This window comes from Molossus molossus, unplaced genomic scaffold, assembly GCF_014108415.1.
Source record: "Molossus molossus isolate mMolMol1 unplaced genomic scaffold, mMolMol1.p scaffold_m16_p_22, whole genome shotgun sequence".
Taxonomy (NCBI): Eukaryota; Metazoa; Chordata; class Mammalia; order Chiroptera; family Molossidae; genus Molossus; species Molossus molossus.
The window spans coordinates 32,784,500-32,808,054 of NW_023425358.1; the positions used below are offsets into that span (position 1 = coordinate 32,784,500).

The 23,555-nt window shown below is 42.4% G+C and overlaps 1 protein-coding gene across 3 annotated transcripts in view; it reads left to right on the forward strand.

The window, feature by feature from the left end:
• NAA25 (N-alpha-acetyltransferase 25, NatB auxiliary subunit) overlaps positions 1-23,555 on the forward strand; it is a 92,128-nt gene that overhangs the window by 13,123 nt on the left and 55,450 nt on the right. Inside the window, exon 3 of one of the 3 annotated variants that reach the window (XM_036277063.1) lies at positions 19-106. Coding sequence is in view for 1 of the 3 variants with exons in the window: in XM_036277062.1 (XP_036132955.1) it covers positions 13,130-13,187 (58 nt within the window). In the remaining 2 variants the exon portion in view is untranslated. Of the gene's footprint in view, positions 1-18; positions 107-13,078; positions 13,188-20,784; positions 20,807-23,555 lie in introns of those variants that run through there. The other 2 variants (XM_036277062.1, XM_036277064.1) reach the window with 2 other exon arrangements.

A 23,555-nucleotide genomic window follows, 5' to 3' on the forward strand; every position in this document is an offset into this window, starting at 1 on the left:
AGTCATTCTTTTTCCTAGGACAGTACCCTCTTGCAAGATAGCAGCAAGACTCTGCCCATATTTGAGCAAACTTTTTGCGGTGGAAGACTGAGCGGCTGAGGCACAGGTTTGAGTCCCAGATTCTTCCCTTGCTACTGTATGGATTTTCTGAAATTCGCTTCCCTCGTGAATAAAAAGTAAACCTTTAAATGTAACCAAGAAATCCTATTTACAACAGCAATTTAAAATAGTGATTTTATTGTAGGTACTTGCAAAATGTTTATGAGATAGTGCTAAGGAGGAAAATCAGGCTACAAAGCATTATTTATTTGTAACGGGACAGAATATTTAGTTTAAATAGGCAGTACAGTCTGTGTGATTCCAAAAGTTGTAAAGTTCAAAAACAGGCAATACTAATTCAAGGTGAGAGAAGTCAGAATAATGGTTCTAACATGGAAGTAGGGTACAGACTGGCAACCCTCAGAAGAGGGGGTGGTGGGGGGAGGGAAGAGATAAACCACAGAACTTATATACATGTGTGCATAACCAGTGGACATGGACAACAAAGCCCGCGATGGGGGCAGGGGGAATGGGGAGGAGGGTGTCAGTGGGATAAAAAAGGAGAAACATCTGTAACAAAAATTAAATTAAAAATAAAAAAAAGAATAATGGTTCTATGTGGAGGATATGGACTAGAAGGGAATATAAGAATGTTTCCAAGTCCTGAAAATATTCTATAGCTCAGTCTACAAGGTGGTAAACATAGGTGTACAAAGTAAATAGTCACTAAGCTGTACACTTAAGATGTAAACACTACATTGTATGCTTAAATGTTTTTTTGGTTTTTTTTTTAGTCCTCACCCCAGGACATTTTTGCATTTATAGTGGGAGAGAGAGGGGGAGGAAGAGAGAGAGAGAGAGAGAGAGATAGAAATATCGATGTGAGAGAGACACATCGACTGGTTGCCACCTGCACAACCCCAACCAGGGCCGGGGACAAACCACAGCCGAGGTATGTGCCCTTAGTGGGAACTGTACCTGGGACTCTCTGGTCCGAGGGCTGACGCTCTAACCACTGAGCAAAACTGGCCAGGGCTGAATGTTTTTTGATTGACTGATTGATTGATTGATTTGAGAGAGAGAGAGAGAGAGATGAAGGAAGAGACAGAGACAGAGACAGAGACAGAGACAGAGAGACATTGATCCGCTGTTCCATGCACCCACTGGTTGACTCCTGTATGTGCCCTGACCAGGTTGGCATATGATGTTCTAACCAACTGACCTTCCTCGCCAGAGCTTTACATTATATGTTAAAGAGAACATACCATTCAATATTTGCTGCACCTTGACTATCTTTTTATACTACATAATCTCTTGGAGATCTATTTATTATTAGCGTAGCTATCTAGAGTATATTTTTTCCTTTTCAATAGTAAGTCTATTGTATGGATGTACCATGATTTATTCAACCAGTTCCCTGTTGATAGACATTTTGGCTATAAAGCGTTTTTTGTTGTTGTTTTTTAATCCTCACCTGAGGATATTTTTCTATTTATCTTCAGAGTGGGAGGGAGAGAAAGGGAGAAAGAGAGAGAAACATCTACGTGAGAGGGACACATCGACTGGTTGCCTCCCACATGACCCCGACCATGGCTGGGGACAAACTGCAACTGAGGTTATGTGCCCTTTCCTGGAAATCGAACCTGTGACTCATTGGTCCACCACTGAGCCAAACCGGCCAGGGCTAAAGTGTTATTTTAAAATAACATATAACCAACACCTGAAGTCCAGAACGTCTTCAGCACCAACCTCTCTGATTTGCTCAACAAATGCATAGAGTGCTCCCTATGTGACAGGCCCTTGATAAGACATCGGAGCTTCAATGACAAACAGCAGGACAAGCTCCTACCTTCCCAATAGTTTACCTTGGAGACGGGCACAATAGTAATGCCAATGAGGGTGATACATGCTGTGGTATAATAAAGAATATACAGGTTTACCCCACTATCCGAAAGGAGAGTGTTCCTGTGAAACCTTTCATAAGCCGAAATGGCGCAAATTGAAGAAGCCATTATATTAGGACACGTCTTGCTAACAGGTCCACACAATAAACTGAGACAAAGCACAGAGGCTCACACAGTTCTAAGGAAGGAGCTTGGCGATGCCACTCTCACTGCTCCAGGTGTGCACTGCCTCTATAGCCACTTGCTGCAAAACTTTCTCTTTTCTACAACCCCTGGGAGCACCCTTCTAGCTGCTAAATGGGATGCTGCCCAATCCATGAATCGCTTTATAGAGCCCATTAGATCTTCAAATTTACTAAGTTGAATTTTGTATATTAACAGTGTGAATCTATGGCTCACAATAATTAGTTGTAGTCTCTGCCTGCAGTGAATTTAGGTTATTTGTAAACAGGTCTGTGAACTTTGAAACAGATTTTCCCATAGAAGTAGTATTATAGTGGTGATTCCAACCTCAAGCTAATCCGTAAATGTCATTCAACTTATAACAAAACTTTAAATCAACCTTGTGAACTATACAGAATCCTTCAAACAAAATCTTCTCCCCTTACCCATATATCCTGCAGTAGAAAGGGAATTATTTTTCCCTCCATAAAACTGTTATGCCTTTTGCCCTGGCCAGTGTGTCTCACTTGGTTGAGTGTTGTCCCATGCATCAAGAAGTCCCCAGTTTGATTCTTGGTCAAGACACATGCCTGAGTTGTGGGCTCCATCCCCAGTAGGGGGCGTAGAGGATGTTTTTCTCCCTCTCTTTCTAAAATCAATTCAAAAAATAGTAAAAACAAAAAACCAAAAAAAACCTGTTATGCCTTTTTGACCAAGCAACTTGATCAAGAAACTTTTAGGAAGCCAAGTTATATATGGAAAAGTGTAATTACAAGGATGTCTATTACTGTTTTTAGGAATGTAAAATAGCAACAAATGTTTCCTCAAAAGGAGACCAGTTGAATAAATTACACTTCAATAAAACTATATAAAACGTGGAAAAGAATTAAGTATGGAAAGAGATGCAAAATAAATTGTCTTATGAAAAAGTTGAAAAAAAAACCCATAATACAATTTAATAGGATTTTATATTTGTGAATACTAGACATTTATAGGACAAATAAAAATCCTAGTAAATCCTATTAATATTTTGGGTTTTATATATGTAAATAATATTAAAAATAATATTAGTAACATTAAACTATTTATCTAATACTATATGTTAGAATAAGCTTAGAAATAAGCTGGAGGAATAATCCATTCCCTGTGGTAGCCTTTGAAAGGTTGGGTTTACAAGGACTTTCACTTCTTATATTGAATAAACTTGCAAGTAAGCTATTTTTGTAAGCAGGGGGGTAAATAATCCATATTTCTCCCTCTGGTCCTGACTGCACACTGTGCATTGATGAGAGAATTATAAGCCAGATTTTTAGACTTGCTGACTGCTTTGTGTGACTTCTTGGTTGAATACTCTGTGGCATCATTTTTTTTTTTTTACCCTAGTTTTGTTTTTTCAATTTTATTGAAGCATAATTTACAAACAATTAAGTCCCAATTTAAAATGCATAGTACCATGTGTTTGACATATGTAACTGACTATAATCAAGACATAGACTATTTTGATTCTTCATCTGTCAATCCCCACCCCTCACCCAGGCACTGGTAACCCCTAATATGCTTTGTATTATTGCAGAGTGGAGTTTCATATAAGTAGAACCATGCAGTGTCCACTTCTGTGTCAGGTTTCTTTCACTTGGCATGTGTTTGAGGTCCATACATGCTATTGATCATATCAGTAATTCAGTCCCTTTTATTGCCTGGTATCATTCCATCCTATGGATGTACCACAATTTTCATTGATGGATGGGAGAGTTAATTCCAGTTTTTGGCTAATATGGGTAAGGCTGCTATGAACATTCTGTACAAGTCTTTTTGGAGGACATATGTTTTTATTTCTCTTGGATAAATACTTAGGAGAGGAACTGCTGGATCACATGATAAGTCCGTTTTAATTCAAAAAAAAAAAAAACTACCAGTCTGTTTTCCAAAGTGATTGTACCATTTAACATTCCCACCAGCAGTGTATGAGAGTTCCAGTTGTTACACTCCCTTGCCAACTTGGTATAAATACATTTTGAACAAATAAACAGAAGACTAGTGATCCTGTCTCCCAGGAACAACTCACTTTCTTGGCTTGCATGGGTGACTCAGAAGTTCTGAATGCAGTTTATAGTGGGACACAACACCATCCAGGGGAGCAAGGAATAAAGGAGAAATAACGAAGAGATCAGACTTTACTTAACTCCCTGGGGCACCTTATTTGTACTGGCCTATATCCAGCAGCAGAAATTTAAAAAGTTTACCAACATTTTATTTCTGACCAAACTGACCAGCAGGGTGTGGTGATTGTAGCAGCAGCAGAAAGGATTTAGGGTAGACTTGGTAAGTCTACTAAGAGATCACCTGTAAAAGATGAGATGCAGTTCCCTTTAGGCGGTGTTTCTCCAAATGTTTCACCCTCTCCTGCACCAGAATCACTTGAAGGCTTGTTAAACATTTAAACTTCTGTAAAGTACAGCATAGGGAATATAGTCAATAATATTGTAGTCATTATGGTGCCAGGTGAGTACTGGAAATACTGGGGGGAATCACTTTGTAAGTAATATAGATATCTAACCACTGTGCCGTACACCTGAAACTGATGTAATATTGAATACCAATTGTAATTGAAAAAAATTTTTTTTAAAGTTTAATTTCTGGCCCTAGCCGGTTTGGTTCAGAGATAAGAGCATCGGTCTGTGGACCAGAGAGTCCTGGGTTCGATTCTGGCCAAGGGCACGTACCTTGGTTGTGGTTTGTCCCTGGCTCCAGTTGGGGTCATGTGGGTGGCAGCCAATCGATGTGTCTCTCTCACATTGATGTCTCTCTCTCTCTCTCCTTCCCACTCTGTCTGAAGATAAATGTAAAAATATCCTTGGGTGAGCCCTAACCAGTTTGGCTCAGTGGTTGGAGCACTGGCCTGCAGACCAGAGAATCCCAGGTTCAGTTCCCAATAGGGATACATACCAAAAAAAAATTATATATATGTATCCTCAGGTGAGGATTAAAAAAAAAGTTTAATTTCTGATCCTAGACACTTCTCATCCATCATACCTGCAAACACAACCCAGATTTACTGAATCTAAATTTGAGGGAGCATAGCCTGAATTTCCCTTCTTGGCTCAGGCAGATTTAGCACTGACTGAAGTGGAATGTTGATAAAACCCTGGGGATAGATTTGCCTTGCCTTTCCCTGCTCTGCCAAATTCAGGTCTTATCCAGGATGGGGGAAGGGAATTATTCTCTATTAGCCAAAGCTGTCATTACCAAGTCTAAAAAGCCAGCATGGACTTCCCCTTCCTCAACACTTTCCTGCAGTCTCAATTCTCTCTCTCTCTCTCTCTCTCTCTCACACACACACACACACCATCCTCCCCCCAGCCTCAGCCTTAAATCTTGAATTGAATATGTACTGAATGCAGCTTTTCCTTGAGTCTCTAGTGCCAACCTCTTCCCTTCCTCCCACGTTTACTTCCCAGCAGCTGCCTAGAGTCACATATTCCTGGCCCAGTGCCCAGCACAGAATCAGACACATAGAAGGCATTCAATTTCTACTTGCAAAATCACATCAGGCTTCCTTTATATGCTGCTTTATAATAAACATTAAAAGGTAGTTCTTTGGCCCAGGCAGGGTGGCACAGTTGGTTGGCGAGTCTTCCATTCATCAGTCAACAGACATTTGTGTTTGTTATGGGCTGAATTGTGTCCTCCAAAAATTCATGTGTTGAAGTCCTAATCCCTAGTACCTCAGAATGTGACTGCATTTAGAGATAGGGCCTTTAAAGAGGAAATTAAGTAAATAAGGTCAGTAGGAAGGACTCTATTCCAGTATGACTTATAAGTGTCCAGTGTCCTTAGAAGAAGTGATAATTAGGAGACAGACACACAGGGATAAAACTGTGTAAAAATATAGGAAGAAGCCCTGGCCAGTTTGGCTCAGCGGTTAGAGCATCAGCCTGCGGTCCGGAGAGACCCGGGTTCGGTTCCTGCTAAGGGCATGTACCTCGGTTGCAGTTTGTCCCCGGCCCTGGTTGGTCGTGCGGGTGGCAGCCACTCGATGTGTCCCTTTCACATCGATGTTTCCCTCTCTCTCTCTTCCCCTCTCTCCCTCCCACTCTGTCTGTACAGAAAATGGAAAAATGTCCTCGGATGAGGATTAAAAAAAAAAATATATATATATATATGAAGAAGACAGCCATCTATAAGCCCAAGAGAGAGGTTTCAGAAGAAATTGACTCTGCTGATATCTTGATCTTGGATTTCTAGCCTCCAGAATGGTGGGAACATAAATTTCTGTTGTTAGATCTGTGTGATATGTATGCGTGGGTATTATTCTCTTTACTTTTATAGATTTTGAAACATTTCATATTTATTTATTTTTCTATTTATTTTTAAAATCCTCACCTGAGGATATTTTTCCATCCATTTTCAGACAAAGTGGGAGGGAGAGAGAGAGGGAGAGACAGAGAGAGAGACAGAGAGAGAGACAGAGAGAGAGAGAGAGAAACATCGATGTGAGGTCACATTGATTGGTTGCCTCCCACCGGACCAGGGCCGGGACTGAACCACAACTGAGGTACATGCCCTTGACTGGAATAGAACCCTCGACTCCTTTGGTCCGAGGGCCGACGCTCTAACCACTGAGTAAAACCGGCCAGGGCAATTTTTTAAATTATAGCATATGGAGGAATATGATTTAAGTGATGAAAATGTTCTAAAATGTAGTTATTGCAATGGTTGCCCAACTCTGTAAAACACTGAACTGTGCACTTAAAACGGGCGAATTTTATGGTATACAAATAATATCTAAATACATTTGAGTATAAAAATTATAAAGAGATAGCTTACAAAGATTTCATATTTGCTATGATGTTGTTTTAATAATTAAAATGAGATCTTTCTGATTTGGAAAGTAGCCTGGGCAATTTGGCACTCATATGCCACCTAGTGGGCATAATCGGAAGTGCTGGGGGGGACAAAGGCTGCATAGTGGTGATTGAGACGTAGAGGGGACCCAGAACGCGCCCTCTCTTTTTCTGATAGGGAAAATGAGGCCCAGGATCACAATGCCAATTGTTGAACAAATTAAGATCAAAACTTTGGTTCGCCTAAACTCTTAACTCCCAGTTCTATGTTTCTCTGCCTTATCTACCTTCAATTCTGTACTTTGTTCTTTTGGTCTACTTTATGCTGTTATGGGAGATTCCAAGGTATGACGCCTACCAGAGGACACATCAGATGGGGGAAATTCCTTCATTGGTGTCCCAAAGTATCAGGAAGTGATTTCTGCAGTTTTAAGAGAAGGGAGTAGCCCGGCCAGTGTGGCTCATTGGATTGAGCGTCGTCCCATGGACTGAGAGGTCCCAATTCAGTTCCCTGTCAGGCCACATGCCTGGGTTGCAGGCTCGATCCCCAGTAGGGGGCACACAGGAGGCAGCTGATGCATGTTTCTCTCTCACATTGATGTTTCTATCTCTCTTTCTCCCTTCCTCTAGCTCTAAAAAATAAATAAAAACATATTTTTAAAAAAAGAGAGAAGGAAGTAATAATATTACTAATATTAAAGATATTAATAGTGCCCAGTCAGTGTGGCTCAGGGGTTGTGCGCTGACCCATGCACAAGGAGGTCACGGGTTCGATTCCTGGTTAGGGCACATGCCCAGGTTGTAGTCCCAATCCCCAGTGGGGGACATGCAGGAGGCTGCCAGTTGATGTCCTTTCTCATCGATGTTTCTCTCTCTCTCTCTCCTTCTCCTTCTCCTTTCCTTTCTCTCTAAAATCAATAAAGAGAAAAAAAAAAAGATAGTAATAGTACATGACTGTTACTGAGCACCTTCTTTCTACTTATTTCTTTTCCTGGACCATAGCATTTATTCCTCATATCAACCCTATGAGGTAGGTCCTTTTAGTATCATAATTTTACAGATGCAGAAACTAAGGCTCAGAGATGTTGAGTCTCTTGCTTAGTTGATACATGTAGTGTCTAGATTTTGACCCAAGTCTGTTTGATTTCTGAGTCAGAGTTGCTGTTTATTCTACTGTCAACAGTGCAAGAAATCAGTCATAAAAACTATGAAATATGCACTGACCTGTTTATTCTGTGAAGGATTATTAGGATTATATACTGGAACATATCCACAAGATGGAGAAACAAAGAAAAATAGGAACATCATCGGGTGGAGATACCCACAATTACTGCATCCAACTAATTCAGTTCCCGCCTTGTGTCCCCAGATATTCAGGCACAATGTACCCATGTATGTCACTGCCCGTGAGTGAGAGGGTGTCTTACCAGAACAAATCTGCCATCAAACAGGACAAGAATGAAGGGCGTACCCCTGTTCTAAGTCAAGAACACAAACAGCATCATTTAATGAGCACCTATTGTATGCCAAAATTTTTTCCCATGTCAGCTCTCATAGTTCTGAGTTCTGAACTGTACAGCAAGAAAAATGGGTTTTGGCTCCCTTGGGGATCATCTCATTTGTTACCTGAAATGATTCATGCCTGCCAAAGGGTGTGGAAGCTGCCTCTCAGGGAGCAGGTAGGGACAGGCCTGAAGCCAGGTCACTGCTTCAGCTTGGGCTCTGAGGACAAGGGGTAGGAATAGGAAAAGAAAAAGGCCAATTCATTCTAGTTGGATGCCGAACAGGCTTTCAGGGTGGAGGGAAATATACTCTACCCAGAACGGTGACTCAAAGATCTAGAGGCCTCTGTTAGGTAGGTCCATAATGCTCTGGCCCTGCCAAGTTTAGGGAACGGGTGCTGAGCCTGTCAGCATTCCTCTGGGGCTAGGCCAACAAGGTAACCTAAGAACCTAGCTAAGTAACCACAGTCCTGGCCAGGAGCCTCCCCTGTGCCCCCTTGAAGGTGCTGTAGTTTTCCATTCTGGGAAACTCTTGTAATTCAGGGGACTCACTGGCTCTTTTATTTGCCCTAACCATGAACAAATGTTCCTCTTAGCCCAACCTGAGCCCGGTCATACCTGGCCTCCTCATCTCAGTGATCCTGGGATCAGCTTACCTGAGGCTCCTGACCTTCATCCCGTTTTTTAAAAATGTTTTTTTTTAATTGTTTTTTTAGCCCTGGCTGGTTTGGCTCAGTGATTAGAGCGTAGGCCCACAGACCAAAGAGTCACAAGTTCTATTCTGGCCAAGGGCACATACCTCGGTTGCAGTTTGTCCCCGGCCCTGGCTGGGGTCAGGCGGGAGGCAGCCCATCGATGTGTCTCTCTCAAATCAATGTTTCTCTCTCTGTCCTCCTCCCACTCTATCTGAAGATATTTGAAAAAATATCCTCAGGTGAGGATTTTTTAAAAAATTGATTTTTAGAGAGAGAGAAAGGGAGGAGAGAGAGAGAAACATCGATGTGTGAGCAAAACATCAATCTGCTGCCTCCCACATGCACCCCAACCAGGAGTGAACCAAAACCTAGTTATGTGCCCTGACCAGGAATCCAACCAGTAACCTTTCAGTGCACAGGACGATGCTCAACCAACTGAGTCACATCAGCCAGGGCCTGACCTTCATTCTTACTGGTTAGTGTGATTTTGGGAACATGGAGTTCTCCCTGGGTTAGGGTTATCAGATTTAGCAAATAAAAATACAGGGCCCGGCAGGTGTGGCTCACTGGTTGAGCATCGACCCATGCACCAAGAGGTTGCCAATTTGACTCCTGGTCGGGGCACATGCCCAGGTTGTGGGCCTGATCCCCCAGTGTGGGGCATGCAGGAGGCGGCCAATCAATAATTCTCTCTCACTGATGTTTCTCTCTCTCCCTCTTCCTTCCTCTCTCTCAATAAAGAAACACACACACACACGACTCCTGGTTAAATGTGAATTTTCAGGTAATTAATATCATTTTAGTATAAATATGTCCCAAATATCACATTGTTATTTTACCTGACAGCTCTACCCCAAGGGTATTTAGATGCCTTCTTTTATCCTAGAGCAGGTGTTGGCAAACTTCTTCTGTGACAGGACAGGTAGTAAATATTTTAGCCTTTCTAGGCTACATGGTCTCTGCTTCAACAACTCATCGCTGCCTTTGTAGCACCAAAGGAGCCATAGAATATCCTTAAATGAATGGGCACAGCTGTGTTCTAGCTATAACATTTTGTTTGTGGACACTAACCTTTAAATTTCATATAATTTTCACATGTCATTGAATATTCTTCTTTTGACCCCCCCCCCCCCTCAATTTAAAAATTAAAAACCATTCTTAGCTTACAGGCTATACAAGAACATGTAATAAGCTAGATTTAGCCCAGGGTCGATGTTTGTCCACCTCTGACTTAAAGCAGAAGAATCAAACTTTTAGTCCGAATCCAAATTGCCAGAGGATTTATACAAATACAGATTGCTGGGACCTATCGCCAGAGTTTTCTGATTCAGTAGATCTGGGGCAGTGCCTTAGGATACGCATGGCTAACAGTTTCCCAGGTGATATTGCTCATTAGGGACCACACTTTGAGAAATCCCCCTCCCACCCCACCCACCCCAAGGACAATCTTTCTATCTGGGGTACATTAAAGCCTCCAAAGCCTTAGGAAGGATTTTCCAAGGATCACAGGCTATATCTTCATTAAGAGACCTTCATCTTCAATAAGAATTTCTCTGTGCACTTGCTACTGGAATTTCCTCTCTTAGCTATCCTTGGGACAGAGCAGGGATTAGGGTTTCTAGTGCATTTGGTTGTTTAAAAGTAGCCCTCTTGCCAATTATTAAAAATGATGCATTAAAAAAATCTTTTATTTTGGAATAATTTTAGATTTGCAGAAAAGCTGAAAAGAGGTTATAGAAAGTTTCTAGATATTCCTCACCCAGTTTTCCTTAATGTCCACATCTTATACATCACATTCATCAAAATAAGAAATGACATTAGCACAAGACTAAGAACTAACTACTAGCCTTTATTTGGATTTTAACTGTTTTTCCACTAATGCCCGTTTTCTGCCCCAGGATCCCAACCAGGATATCATGTTATATTCAGTTGTCATTTAACCTTAGATTTTTCTGGTCTGTAGCAGTTTCTCATTGTTTCCTTATTTTTCACCACCTTGATAGTTTTGAAGAGTACTAGTCAGGTATTTTGTTGATTGTTGCTCAATTTGATGTGTTTAATGATATCCTTATCAATAGTCTGGGTTTATGGGTTTTGTGGAAAACTACTACAAAAGTCTAGTTCCCTTCATGTCACATCATATTGGGGTAGATATCAACATAAATTTTCACTGATAATGTTAACTTTGATCAGTTAATTAAGGTCTCAACTGTTATTATTTTTCTCTTTCTATATGCAACTCTTTGGAAATTGGTAAATAATTCCAGCCCACCATCAAGGGGGAAGGGGAAAGTTAAGCTTCACTTTTTGATGGGGGAAGTATCTACACATATTGCTTAAAATTCTGTAATGAAAATTAGTTTCTTCTCCCCATTTACTCAATAATTTATATCAGCATGGGCTCATGAATGTCTATTTTATACTTTTGGTTATAACTCACTGCTATGTTATTTATTTATTAATCCTCACCCAAGGATATTTTTCTATTTATCTTCAGATAGAGTGGGAGGGAGGGAGGGAGAGAGAGAGAGATTAAGTGAGAGAGAAACATCAATGTGACAGGGACACATCCACTGGTTGCCTCCCACACAACCCAGACAAGGGCCAGGGACAAACCACAACTGAGGTCGGTACCCTTGATCAGAACTGAGTCTCACTGGTCCTTGGGCTGATGCTCTAACCAGTCAGGGCTTCTTTATTGATTTTAGAGAGAGCGGAAGGGAGAGGGAGAGAGACAGAAACATTGATGAGAGATTATCCATTGGTTGCCTCCTGCATGCCCCCAGCTGGGGATTTGGCCCACAACCTGGGCATGTGCCCTGACCAGGAATTGAACTAGCAACATCTTGAACCTGCAACCTCTTGATGCATGGGTTGACGCCTAACCGGTGAGCCACAGGGGCTGGACACTCTCCTACTTTCTTTAAAGTCTTTGACAACTGTCACTTTTTCAGCTAGACTTTCCATGGCCACACTACATAAAATTGTTTCCTTCCTCCAACCTCCACCTCCCAACCCCATCTCCTGTTCTACTTTTCTCAGTATCATTTATCACTATCTAATATACAGGATTGGAAAGTAGACTTACAGTTGTTTGTATGGAAAAAGATATGCAGATTACTAAAGGTTTATTAAGTCTTTCTCATACTCACAACTGTAGACCTACTTTTGCCCACCCCATACATCGATTTTACTCATTTAAGTGTCTGTCTCCCCCACTATAAGTAAAGTTCCACCAACGATTGTCTATTTATTTATTGATGAATCCTTCCCGCCTACAACAGAGCATGCCGCCCAACAGGCTCTCAATAACTATATGTATGAATAAACCTACTGCTAAAAAAGAAGATAATAATATCTACCTCCTAGGAAGATACTAGGGTTGTTATGAGTATTGATGAGATAATACATTTAAAGTGCTTGCAACACATACTGACTGAATTACTTTTCCTCCAGCTTAATTGAGGTATAATTGCCTGGATCACTATTCATCTAAGATGCTTCCTAGTTGGCTGAGTTGACCTGGAGAGGGATGAAGGAATCTGGAACTCATTCTCCCAGAGGAGTTCCCGGTTCCTCAACAATCAACCAAAGACAAGTCTAACTGGTCCTTCAGCACAGAGGATAAATAGGATAAGCAGGAGGGGCCGAGCCCCAACTTTCACCAAGAGTTTCTCCCTTCCTGTCCTCACACCCCAGTAGGTGACTCGGAAAAGATTTCACCAGCAAGAGCCTCTTCTACTACCTCGGCAGCAGCTGCCTCTACCCGCTAGGTTGATTCCACCAACACAGAGGAGAACAAGTTTCAATTGAACAGGAAGTTGGGGTGCGAAGGTGGGGGTGGGGTACAGCATCGCTTTCCGCGCAGGTGCGTTCCGTCGCAACCCATCGCGATAGACAAGCGAGATCCGCGCTGGCCCTTTAACAGCCCCTTCCCGGGGGCCTGCCCCGCGCGTGCGCACTGTGGTTCTGCGCTTGTCATCATGGCGACACGGGGCCATGTGCAGGACCCTAACGACAGGCGCCTCCGGCCCATTTACGGTGAGTGCCTGTGGCCGGCCGGGTCGCCGGCCGGAAGCGCCGAGGGCTGCCGAGGCCGGGGTAAAGGCCCAGAAAGCGCGCTGAGGCTCCGGGAGCGGGGCCCGCGGGCGCCGGGGGCGGGCCGCGCGGGCCTCTAGGCCGCAGCCGCGGGCCTCGCGTAGGCGCCCGCGGGCCTTCCTGAACCCTGAGCTGGCAGCGGCAGGTCGGCAGAGCGGGCCCGACAGGCAGGCCCTAGGAGACCCTTCTTCTCGCTGAGACCTGCGCTGCTCGTGGGCTGCGTCTGTTGGGGCCACACCAAGGGAGACCCGAGATCTCCCCGCAGGTGGAAGCTCACTCCGGCGTCGGGGTGGGACACCCTGCTGGAGGGAATATTCCCCACGAAAGGTTTTTTACTTACGGGGCCGGGGCCGAGGGGGTTGCCTGACTAGCAGTGCTCGGTGCACGTGGAGAAACAGGTCCAAAGAGGGGAAGGGGCTGACACAAGGTCACCCAGATCGAGTCCGGAGCAGGCCCGGATTTGAGGCTCCCGATTCCGAGCCCTTTGGTGGAGAAACAGCTGTTCTGGGCACACGTGGGAGGCAAGGGGGCGGGGGAAGGGGGTCTTGGGCCCAAAATAGCGGTGAGAGACTGGTAGTTCACCGCGGAGGGTCTTGCAGGGCTGCTGCAAGGGCATTTCCTTGCTGCAGCTTCTCTGGTTTTCGGTGCAGCTTGCTTTCGCGTGCTGAGTGGACCCCCCTCCATCCCTAACGCCTGCCTGAGCCCCCAGGCTTGAAGACCTTGGTGTCATCCTGCTCCCCCGGTTGTGCAAAGTCACAAATTTGAGTCAGGGAGAAACACCTTTTCGATAGCGGAGATGTTCTGTGATTGGACCGTGGTCCCTTTTGCATCTCCTTTCCTCTTAGATGGTGTGGTCTTGGTCAGTCTCAGTTAAGGGTGAGGAAGGCTTCAAGGTCAGTAGTGGTTTTTGCAAAATTAGACCTCGTGTTTCTAGCGTGGGTGTTGCTAAGTGGAAGCTTCTGTGCATGGCTGAGATCATTTAACTTTTTTGGGGGAGGGGATAACTGTATGTTTCTGGCACAATGGTTCTGCTTTGATTTTGTAATTGGTATGCTCCTTTAGTCTCACACCTCATTTGATTCTAAAAACAACCCTGTGAGATAGGTAATAATAGCTAATGTGTATAGACTGCGAATTACGTCAGTTACTGCCCTTGGCTTTTTATATGGGTTATTTCATTTAATCTTCACACATTCTCATGAGGTGGATAGTTTTTTTCCAGTCCTGCCTACCCCCACCCCTTTTCATAAATGAGGAAGTTGGGCTTTATTAATATGTTAATTTGTCTGAAGTCACTCAGCTAACTTTCGGTGGAGCTAGGATCTGAACCCTGTGGACTGTCTCAGGGCACCTTCTTAACCACTGTGCTAGAAACCACCCCACTTTGAGCTGAAGATACTGATTTGCCAATTGACACTTCCCAGGGCTGCATCTTCTTAAGCCCTCTGGTCCATATTTTCAGAGGGTAAGGATGAAATATACAAAGGTAATTGAGGGTAAGAACTGAACCCAGGGTTTACAGGATGTGGCTCATTCCAGTTCTGTGCAGCAGCTGCCTGCAGACTTTATTTTTTAACTAAAAAGATTCAATACTTTTTTGGTATATAGTCATCTTTAAAAGATATATATCTTTTATAATCCTCACCCAAGGATATTTTTCCATTTATCTTCAGATAAGAGTGGAGGCGGGTAGGGGAGGGAGAGAGAGAGAAACAGCGATGGGCTGCCTCCCGCATGACCCCAACCAGGGCTGGGGACCAAACCAGAACTGAGGAATCGAACCCCAGACTCTTTGGTCCTTGAGCCAATGCTCTAACTGCTGAGTCAAACTTGCCAGGGCTAAAATATGTTTTTATTGATTATTTAGAGAGAGAGGAAGGAAGAGAGAGCTAGAAACATCCATGTGTGAAAGAAACATTGATCGGCTGCCTCCTATATGCCCCCCACTGGAGATTGATTCTGAAATCTGAGCATGTGTCCTGACCAGGAATTGAACCGGGACCTCTCAGTCCATCAGATGATGCTCAATTCGCCTAGCCATACTGGCCAGGCTGTAGTCATCTTTATTATAATTCATATGTTATAGTACATTAGAAATGGTCATCTTCGATAAAAGACAAGTAGGTTCTCGTGGGCTTCTGTTTTCTGTTCATTCAGTTATGTTGTTCGAAAACCCACTTTAAGAATGAGAAAAAGGCCAGGTAACATCTTAGTTTTATTGTGACAGTTTTTCACCTCATAGGTATTCTGAAAGGGTCTCTGGGTCTCCCAGGTTCAAGGACCATAGTGTTTCAATAAACCTGCCCCATACTCAATGCCTTCTGCAATTCCTTATACATTTCAATGGGCTACCTGGCCAATGGAACGTTCTATTATTCTACTGGTTCTTAATACAGATATGGGGCTGTGCCTGAGAATTTGCATTTCTTTCTTTCTTTCTTTTTTTGGTGGGCAAAAGTTTTATGGAAGCGTTTCTGGGCGAGGTTCACTTTGAGAATTTGCATTTCTGTCGTCCTGTCCGCTGTCCCCCCTTCCCTTTTATACACTGAAGGGCAGTTACTTGTCTTCCAAAAATAGTATTATCACTCACTTTACCAACTCTCCCGTCCAAATAAAGGACCCAGAAGCATTGTCAACTGTCAAAAAGTTAGGTGAGACTCCTCTTCTTTCCCCAAATCAAATTATTTGGAATGCTGAGTGAAGGCAAATGATGCGAACACACAGCAAAAGTCTTCCCCCAAAAGCAAGATTCAATACTTTTAAGAATAATTGAGTTTCTAAAATTGTTCTTAAAGACCAAAGAAAATGCCTTTGATACCCCATAAGTCATTTAAAATTAATAGTGTTTTGAACTGTCCAAGAAGAAAAATCTTGTCCATTTAACATTTCTAAACATCAGGATATGTTAACCAGAAGGGACATATCATTTTCTCAAAAGTGAAGCCAGAATTAGTAACTTTTGTTATAGTTAGATAGGAAGATGATTAGAAGAGGCTTTTTAGGAATTCCAAAGTGATTAATGTAAACTGGCAGGAATAGGAAAAGAAAGGGTACAGACTGTCCTTAACTTCAGCACTTTTGACTTTTGACCTCCACACTTGGGTACAACCCCTGCTTTTGTGTTCAAATGCATTAGTACCCCAAACCACTATTGTTCCTTGAACTCATGCATTCACTAGCGGACAAATGAACAAACTCATTCATGGTGTTGCTTGCCCACCAGCCAAAAGTTCAAGGACCGTCAGCATCCAGTGCTTAATTGTGCTTATTGGTAGGTAAGATTATTGTGCTAGTGAGCTAAAGGCCAGAGGTGAACTTGCTCAGAGCGGGCATCTGGACACAGGCATTCTCACTGGAGAGTCCAGCCCTTTATGGAGTCAGATTCAGCAGTATCACCATCTTTGTATAGCATTATTTATATTGCCAAGGTTTTAGGATTTTACAATTGTTGGACTGTCTTAAGCTCTTGCTGAATATTGTTTGGGGTAGAAGTGGACAGGGCTGTAAGGGTGAATAATTGTAAAATTGTGGTGGGATGAGATGTGGGGAGTTGAAATTCTATTTCGGTATCTACGTTAGAATCTTTTTTTCCTGTGCAGAAATGTGATTAGTTGAAACATTTTCAGAGTGCATCTTGTTACTTATAAATTGTAAGTTTGGGTATTGCATTTTTGGTTTTTAAAAATTACCCATGACCTTACGAGAACACCTACTTATTCATTTTCCTTTTTCTAAAATGATTCTCTTGTGTTATGTGGTTCTCAACAGATTTGTACTCTCATGTGACTTGGTGGGCAGGGCTTCTACCATTACTATTAATTTAAAAATGTTTTTAGTGGTTAGAGGGAGAGGAGGATCCTTGTTCTAATCTGTTTTACTAGTTTGCAGTCTTCCTCCAGTCTGGATCAGGTGTAACATATTTACCAGCTGTGTTTCCTGATTGATAATCAATTCTTTGGTGAGTCAGGACATTTCCCTTTGGTGCCTTGCCAACCTTCAGGCAATTATTCTGCTGCTATGGTTCATCAGTAAAAGCTCTTGAGTCTTCAGTCCAGTGTGGTGTTTATTCTGAGCTTTTGGTTGGGCAGTGTTAGCTGTGCAAGTTGTGTCCTGTTTTGCTTAAGGAGTAGCAGGGCGTTTTGGTTAGTGAAGACCGTCTTGACTTTCTGTAGAAAAGTCACTTGGCATAACCTATTATGTTCTGAAATTATGACCATTTAAAGGCTTTAATTTAAGCTTTTAAATTCTAAAAACATTTTAAACGTAAAAGAAATTTTTTTTTTTAAATCCTCACCCCGAGGATATTTTTCCATCGATTTTCAGATCGAGTGGGAGGGAGGGAGGGAGAGAGAGAGAGAAACAAACATCGATGTGGGAGAGACACATCCGTTGGCTGCCTCCCGCACGACCCCAACCAGGGCTGGGATCAAACCACAACTGAGGTATGTGCCCTTGACCGGAATTGAACCCGTGCCCTTTGGTTTGCAGGCCAACGCTGTAACCACTGAGCAAAACTGGCCAGGGTGAAAAGAAAGATTAAAAAAAAAAATGTTTTATTGATTTTTTTTTTAAGAGAGGAAGGGAGAGAGAGAGAGAAATATTGATGTGAGAGAGAAACATCAATCAGCCACCTCCTACATGTGCCCCACTGAGGATTGAGCCTGTAACCCAGGCATGTGCCCTGACCCAGAATTGAACCAGTGACCTCTCGGTGCATGGGATGATGCTCAATCCACTGAGCCACCACACCGGCTGGGCCAGACTTACATTTTAAAAGACAGCTCTGAATTTTGGGGGGGGGGGGGAGTAACTTAAAAGGGGACAAATGTAGCATGTGAGATGATCAGTTAGGAGGCATTATTCATTTTTAAGTTCAACCTCCACCCCATCTTGCACACAGTAGGTATTTAATTAAAGGCTTGTTGATTGAAAGTATCTCTCACCTACCATTTGTATTCCTGGTAAAAACAAGGCTCCAATCACAAACATTTAGAATTTTAAAGCAAAGAACATTGTAATTTAACTAAAGAGCTAGCTTGTATTCAGTTTTTGTTGTGGTTTTTTTTTTTGGTATGTGCCCCTAGCGGTAACCGAACCTGGAACTCTCTGGTCCGCAAGCCAGTGCTCCAACCGCTGAGCTGTATTCGTTTTTTTTTTTCAGTAAATTGGAGCAGTGTCTTGAGTAGTCTTTGAAGTTCTTATAGGAAGTGGAAACACTGCAGGTTGTCATTTCAGCTGCTTTGAAGACTTGCATGGCAGCTGCAAGACCATACATCTTAAGGATTTCCTTTTTTATTTGTAAGACTGATCCCTTTCCTACTGCCAGTATCCATAAATATGACTGGACAAATTATTCCTAGGACCTCTTCTTCAGGGCAAGTAGACAATAGGCCGACATGTGTCAGGGCCTGCAGCTGTCTGTCTGTATCTGCACAGAAGAGGAGCTTCTGTTGGAAATGTTGGCCAGGAAGGTGGCTTACTCCATTCAGCAGATTTTGATAGTCTCTTGCCAGTGATTTAACATAATGTTCCCTAAATTTCTATCATTCTTTTACCTAATCTGATTATTTAGCTTTATTATAGTATTATCTGTATTATTATTTATGTAACATTTTTTGCTGTTGATTTTTTAAAAAATCAGATAGAGTGGGAGGGAGAGCGAGGAAGAGAGAGAGAGAAACATTGATGTGAAAGGGACACATCGAGTGGTTGCCACCCGCACGACCCAACCAGGACCGGGGACAAACTGCAACCGAGTTACGTGCCCTTAGCCGGAACCGAACCCAGGTCTCTGGACCGCAAGCTGATGCTCTAACCGCTGAGCCAAACTCGTCATGGCTTGCTGTTGATTTTTAAACTTAAATTTATATAAAAGCAATCTATATCATTGTCATTAATGGGAAACCTGTTACTTGCCCTGAGACAACAAAACCATAAAAATAAGTACAATGAAAGCAAAACAAAAAGTCTTAACTAGATTCTGGTACTTGTGAAATTGAATCTGAGACCTTTTCCTTCCCTGTTAACAAAAGGCATTAGCAAGTACTTAAGAAGTAGCAGGCTAACACCAAACAGACTATCTCCTTAATATAAAGGAAATATTAAGATACCAACTTTCTCATTGTGAGTATTATCTAGTGCTGTCTGCAAGGACCACCTAAAAACATTTTGGTTGGCTTGTTACCCATGCTTTGGAAAACATTGCTTTAACTGATGCATCGTCTTTTTTTTGTGGTTGTTAATCCTCACTGGAGAATATATGTGTGTGTGTATATATATATATATATTTTTTTTTCCCATTGATTTTTAGAGAGAGTGGAAGGGAGGGAGGGAAGGGGAGAGAGACAGACAGACAGACACATCGATTGGTTGCCTCCTGCATAACCCCAACAGAGGCCAGGGATCAAACCTGCAACCCAGGTATCTGCCCTTGACTGGTTGGCCCAGGACCCTTTAGTCTTTGGGCCAACACTAACCGCTGAGCCAAACCGGCCATGACCTGATGCATCATCTTTTGTTTCCTCTGCCTGATTTGTGGATGGTTGATTTTGATTTACTCCTGTTATTAAGGAAACAACACCAATCTTTATGATCAAATCACAGTCACCCTAAGTTAGTTTCTATTTTTAATTTTTTAAATATGTGTTTATTGATTTTTTTATAGAGAGAGGGAGAGAGAGAAATAGAAACATTGATGTGAGAAACATCGATCGCTGTCCCCTGCATGCTCCCTACTGGGGATTGACCTGCAACCTGGACATGTGCCCTGACCAGGAATTGAACCGGGACCTCTCAGTCCATGGGACGATGCTCAGTCCACTGAACCTCACCGGTCAGGCTTAAGGTAGTTTTTAAAAAGACTTATTAAAAAGACAGACTTAGGATATCATATTTTTTGGCCTGTTTTCTCCAAGGGTTACATAATTTATATCCAGAGTCAGTAATGTAAAATGAATATAAACTTTTCCCAAAAGACTCAGCAACCAGTTAATTGGTAGTCACCGAGAGAGGCATCCAGGAAAGGGGAGCCTGACAGCAGGCTGAATGTGGTGGAGTGTCTTAGTTAAACAAAAAAACTTTTGCCCTGGCTGGTTTGGCTCAGCGGTTGGAGCGTCGGCCTGCGGACCAGAGAGTCTCAGATTCAGTTCCTGCTAGGCCCTAGCGGCTAGGAGCACGTACCAAAAAAAAAACAAAAAAAAAAAACAACAACTCTTGGGTGCAAGGAACAGAAACCCACTGATACCAACTCTGGTAAAGGGAGGATGCCATAAACCCTTGTGAGAGCCGAGGGCAGGAAGGCAGGGGTTTAGGGCCTCATGGAAACTGGAAAGCTGTTAGGATCAGAAGCTTCTTTTTCAGACATTCATCTCTGCTTCTTTCTGTGTGTCTATTCTTTTCTCTGCTTGGTTCTTCAGACTTTTTTTCTTCTGCTTATTAATTTACCCAGGGCTCAACATGTTGACTTTGTGGCCACACCAAGCTGTGGCTAGAGGATTGAGAGGTCATTAGCCTCTACCTACAAGCTTAATCAGCACTGCCCACCCCCTCATTTTTTGATAAAGGTAATATGACATTTAAAATTTCTTTTATAAATGTTATGTGAATGAAGAGACAAGAGATAACTCCTTTTCTTCACTCACCATCAACCAACTTGCATCCCTAATTAAGACTCGGTCAAAAAAAAGGAAATTCCTAAGCTGCTACTGGTAACCTCAGACTTACATGTAACGCCCTCCAAATGAGCTTTAGCTTTCCCTTTAGAGCCTTGTTAACTACAGAGGGGAAAGTTTAGTAGCCTTGTAGTCCTGACCTTTGGCTTGATCCACTTATGGGCAGATCCTCAGATATGGCATCTCATCAAAGATGTCCACTTTTTGAGAAAGCTTCAAGATATGTTCTGTAAACCTGGAATCTTGTAGGACTGAGTCAGAAGTAATTTAGAACTGACTCAGCATGAGATCAGCATCAGGTCTTTAGGAAGAGGTGTCACTTATAGAGCTGAAGTATCTCTGTCATATTCTGTAAAGGACAAATAAAGGCCTGTTGGCTGAGCTATGGATTTAAGAAAACTGATATTAGATATTTGAGTATTCAGGCTGAGATTATATGCTTTTCGAGTTCTTTGATTTTTCAGTCTATTTACCTGATTATTAAGTCTTTGATCTTCCTTTGTAGGTTGTGCTTTTCTCGATAGTAGGCTCTTTTTGACCCTTTCCCTTACATCGTAATTCCTTCCAGAGTAAGGCTTTTTAAAATGTTTTTATCTAGTGTTATTGGTGCTCTTCAATGTATATATTTTTTGAATGTGTTTTTATTGATTTTCTAGAGATAGAGGAAGGGAGAGATAGAAACATTGATGTGAGAAACATCTCTTGACTGCCTTCTGCACGTCCCCAACCAGGAAATTAAGCCCACAACCCTGGCATGTGCCCTGACCAGGAATCGAACTGGGACTGCTCAGTCCATGGGACGACACTCAGTCCACTGAGCCACACTGGCCAGGCAGTGTGTTCAGTTTTTAAAGAAACTGCCAAACTGTCTTCCAAAGTGGCTGTAACAGTTTGCATTTCTACTAGCAATGAACAAGTTGCTTTTGCTCTCTCATTGTTGCTAAATAGATTATTTTTTTAATTTTGGGTACGTGCCCCTAGCGGGAAGGGAACCTGGGATTCTCTGGTCCGCAGGCCGACGCTCTAACTGCTGAGCCACACCGGCCAGGGTAAATAGATTATTTTGAGTTGTCTATGTATGCCTTGTCCTCTGCCTATATGCTGATATGGGACCTTGATATGCAAAGAGGGACCTGAAATTAGTAGTAGTAGGTTGTGGTTGGCCTGTGTTTAGTCATCTTTCTATACTATAAACAGCTATCACTGTTTCCCATTTAAAATGCCTCTCATTTTTCTTTTAAATCTCATCTGGAAATGAATCTTTGCTTTTGTTAGACTTTGAATAATGATTGATTACTTTTTTCCCTTAACACAATCTTATAACAGGTCCCCATATTCTTTAAGATCAGGAATGGACACATAGCTTAGGGAACCTAGAAATCAGTTGTTCTTCAAAGTCATTGCTAGTTTCTCTTTCAATCAGTGTTGGAAAGTGCTCTTTTCCCCTGCATTCTTGACCACTCCTGATATTATTGGACTTCATCTCCTCCAATTTTTCTCACTTCCCATGGGTAAAACTTTCTTATATTTACTAATTCAAAGAATTATACTTTATGGTAAAGTAACTACTCATTAAATATTTTATTGAAGAAACATGGTCTATTTGGTAAATTTAAAGCTTGGATACTAGAAAGGGTTCTTTTTTTGTTGTTAATCCTCACCTAAGCATATTTTTCCATTGATTTTTTTAGATAGAGTGGAAGGGAGGGAGGAGAGGGAGAGAGAGAGAGAGAGAAAGAGAGAGAGAGAGAGAGGGGAACATTGATGTGAGAGAGACACATTGATTGTTTGCCTCCCAGATAACCCTGATTGGGGCTGGGGATCAAACCTGCAACCCAGGTACGTGCCCTTAACTGGGAATTGAATCCAAACCCTTCAGTCTGTAGGCCAGGGCGAAAGGGTTTTTTTAAAAAAAATATTTTACTTTTTGGGTGACTAAACCTGCTTATTTATTTTTTTTGTTTTGTTTTTTTGTCCTCACCAGAGGACATATTTCCATTTTTTGCACAGATAGAGTGGGAGGGAGGGAGAGGAAGAGGGAGAGAGAAACATCGATGTGAAAGGGACACATCGAGTGGCTGCCTCCCGCACGACCAACCAGGGCCGGGGACAAACTGCAACTGAGGTACATGCCCTTAGCGGGAACCAAACCCGGGTCTCTCCGGACCGCAGGCTGATGCTCTAACCGCTGAGCCAAACCGGCCAGGGCCCTGCTTATTTTTCATAGGTGAAAATATTAATGTCATCTGTCATCTAAATGTTTTGTCTTGAATCTTCATTAAGGACTAATATAACTGGATTATATTGCTTATGGATGAGAGATGGCTGTAGGGATGTAAGGTGGTATTTTGGACCTTTCTAATCATTTAGAGTTAAAATGAGCTCCGTGATGGTTTTTTTGTCTTTATTAATTTTTAGAGAGAGAGAAAAGGAGAGGGAAAGAGAGATAGAAACATCGAAGAGAGAGAATATCAATTGGCCGCTTCCTGCATGTCCCCCACTGGGGATTGGGCCCACAACCTGGGCATGTGCCCTTACCAGGAATCTAACCGGTGACCTCTTGGTGCATGGGTTGACGCTCAACCACTGAGCCACTTGGGCTGGGCTCCATGATTTTTTTTTTGTATTTGTTTATCCTCAC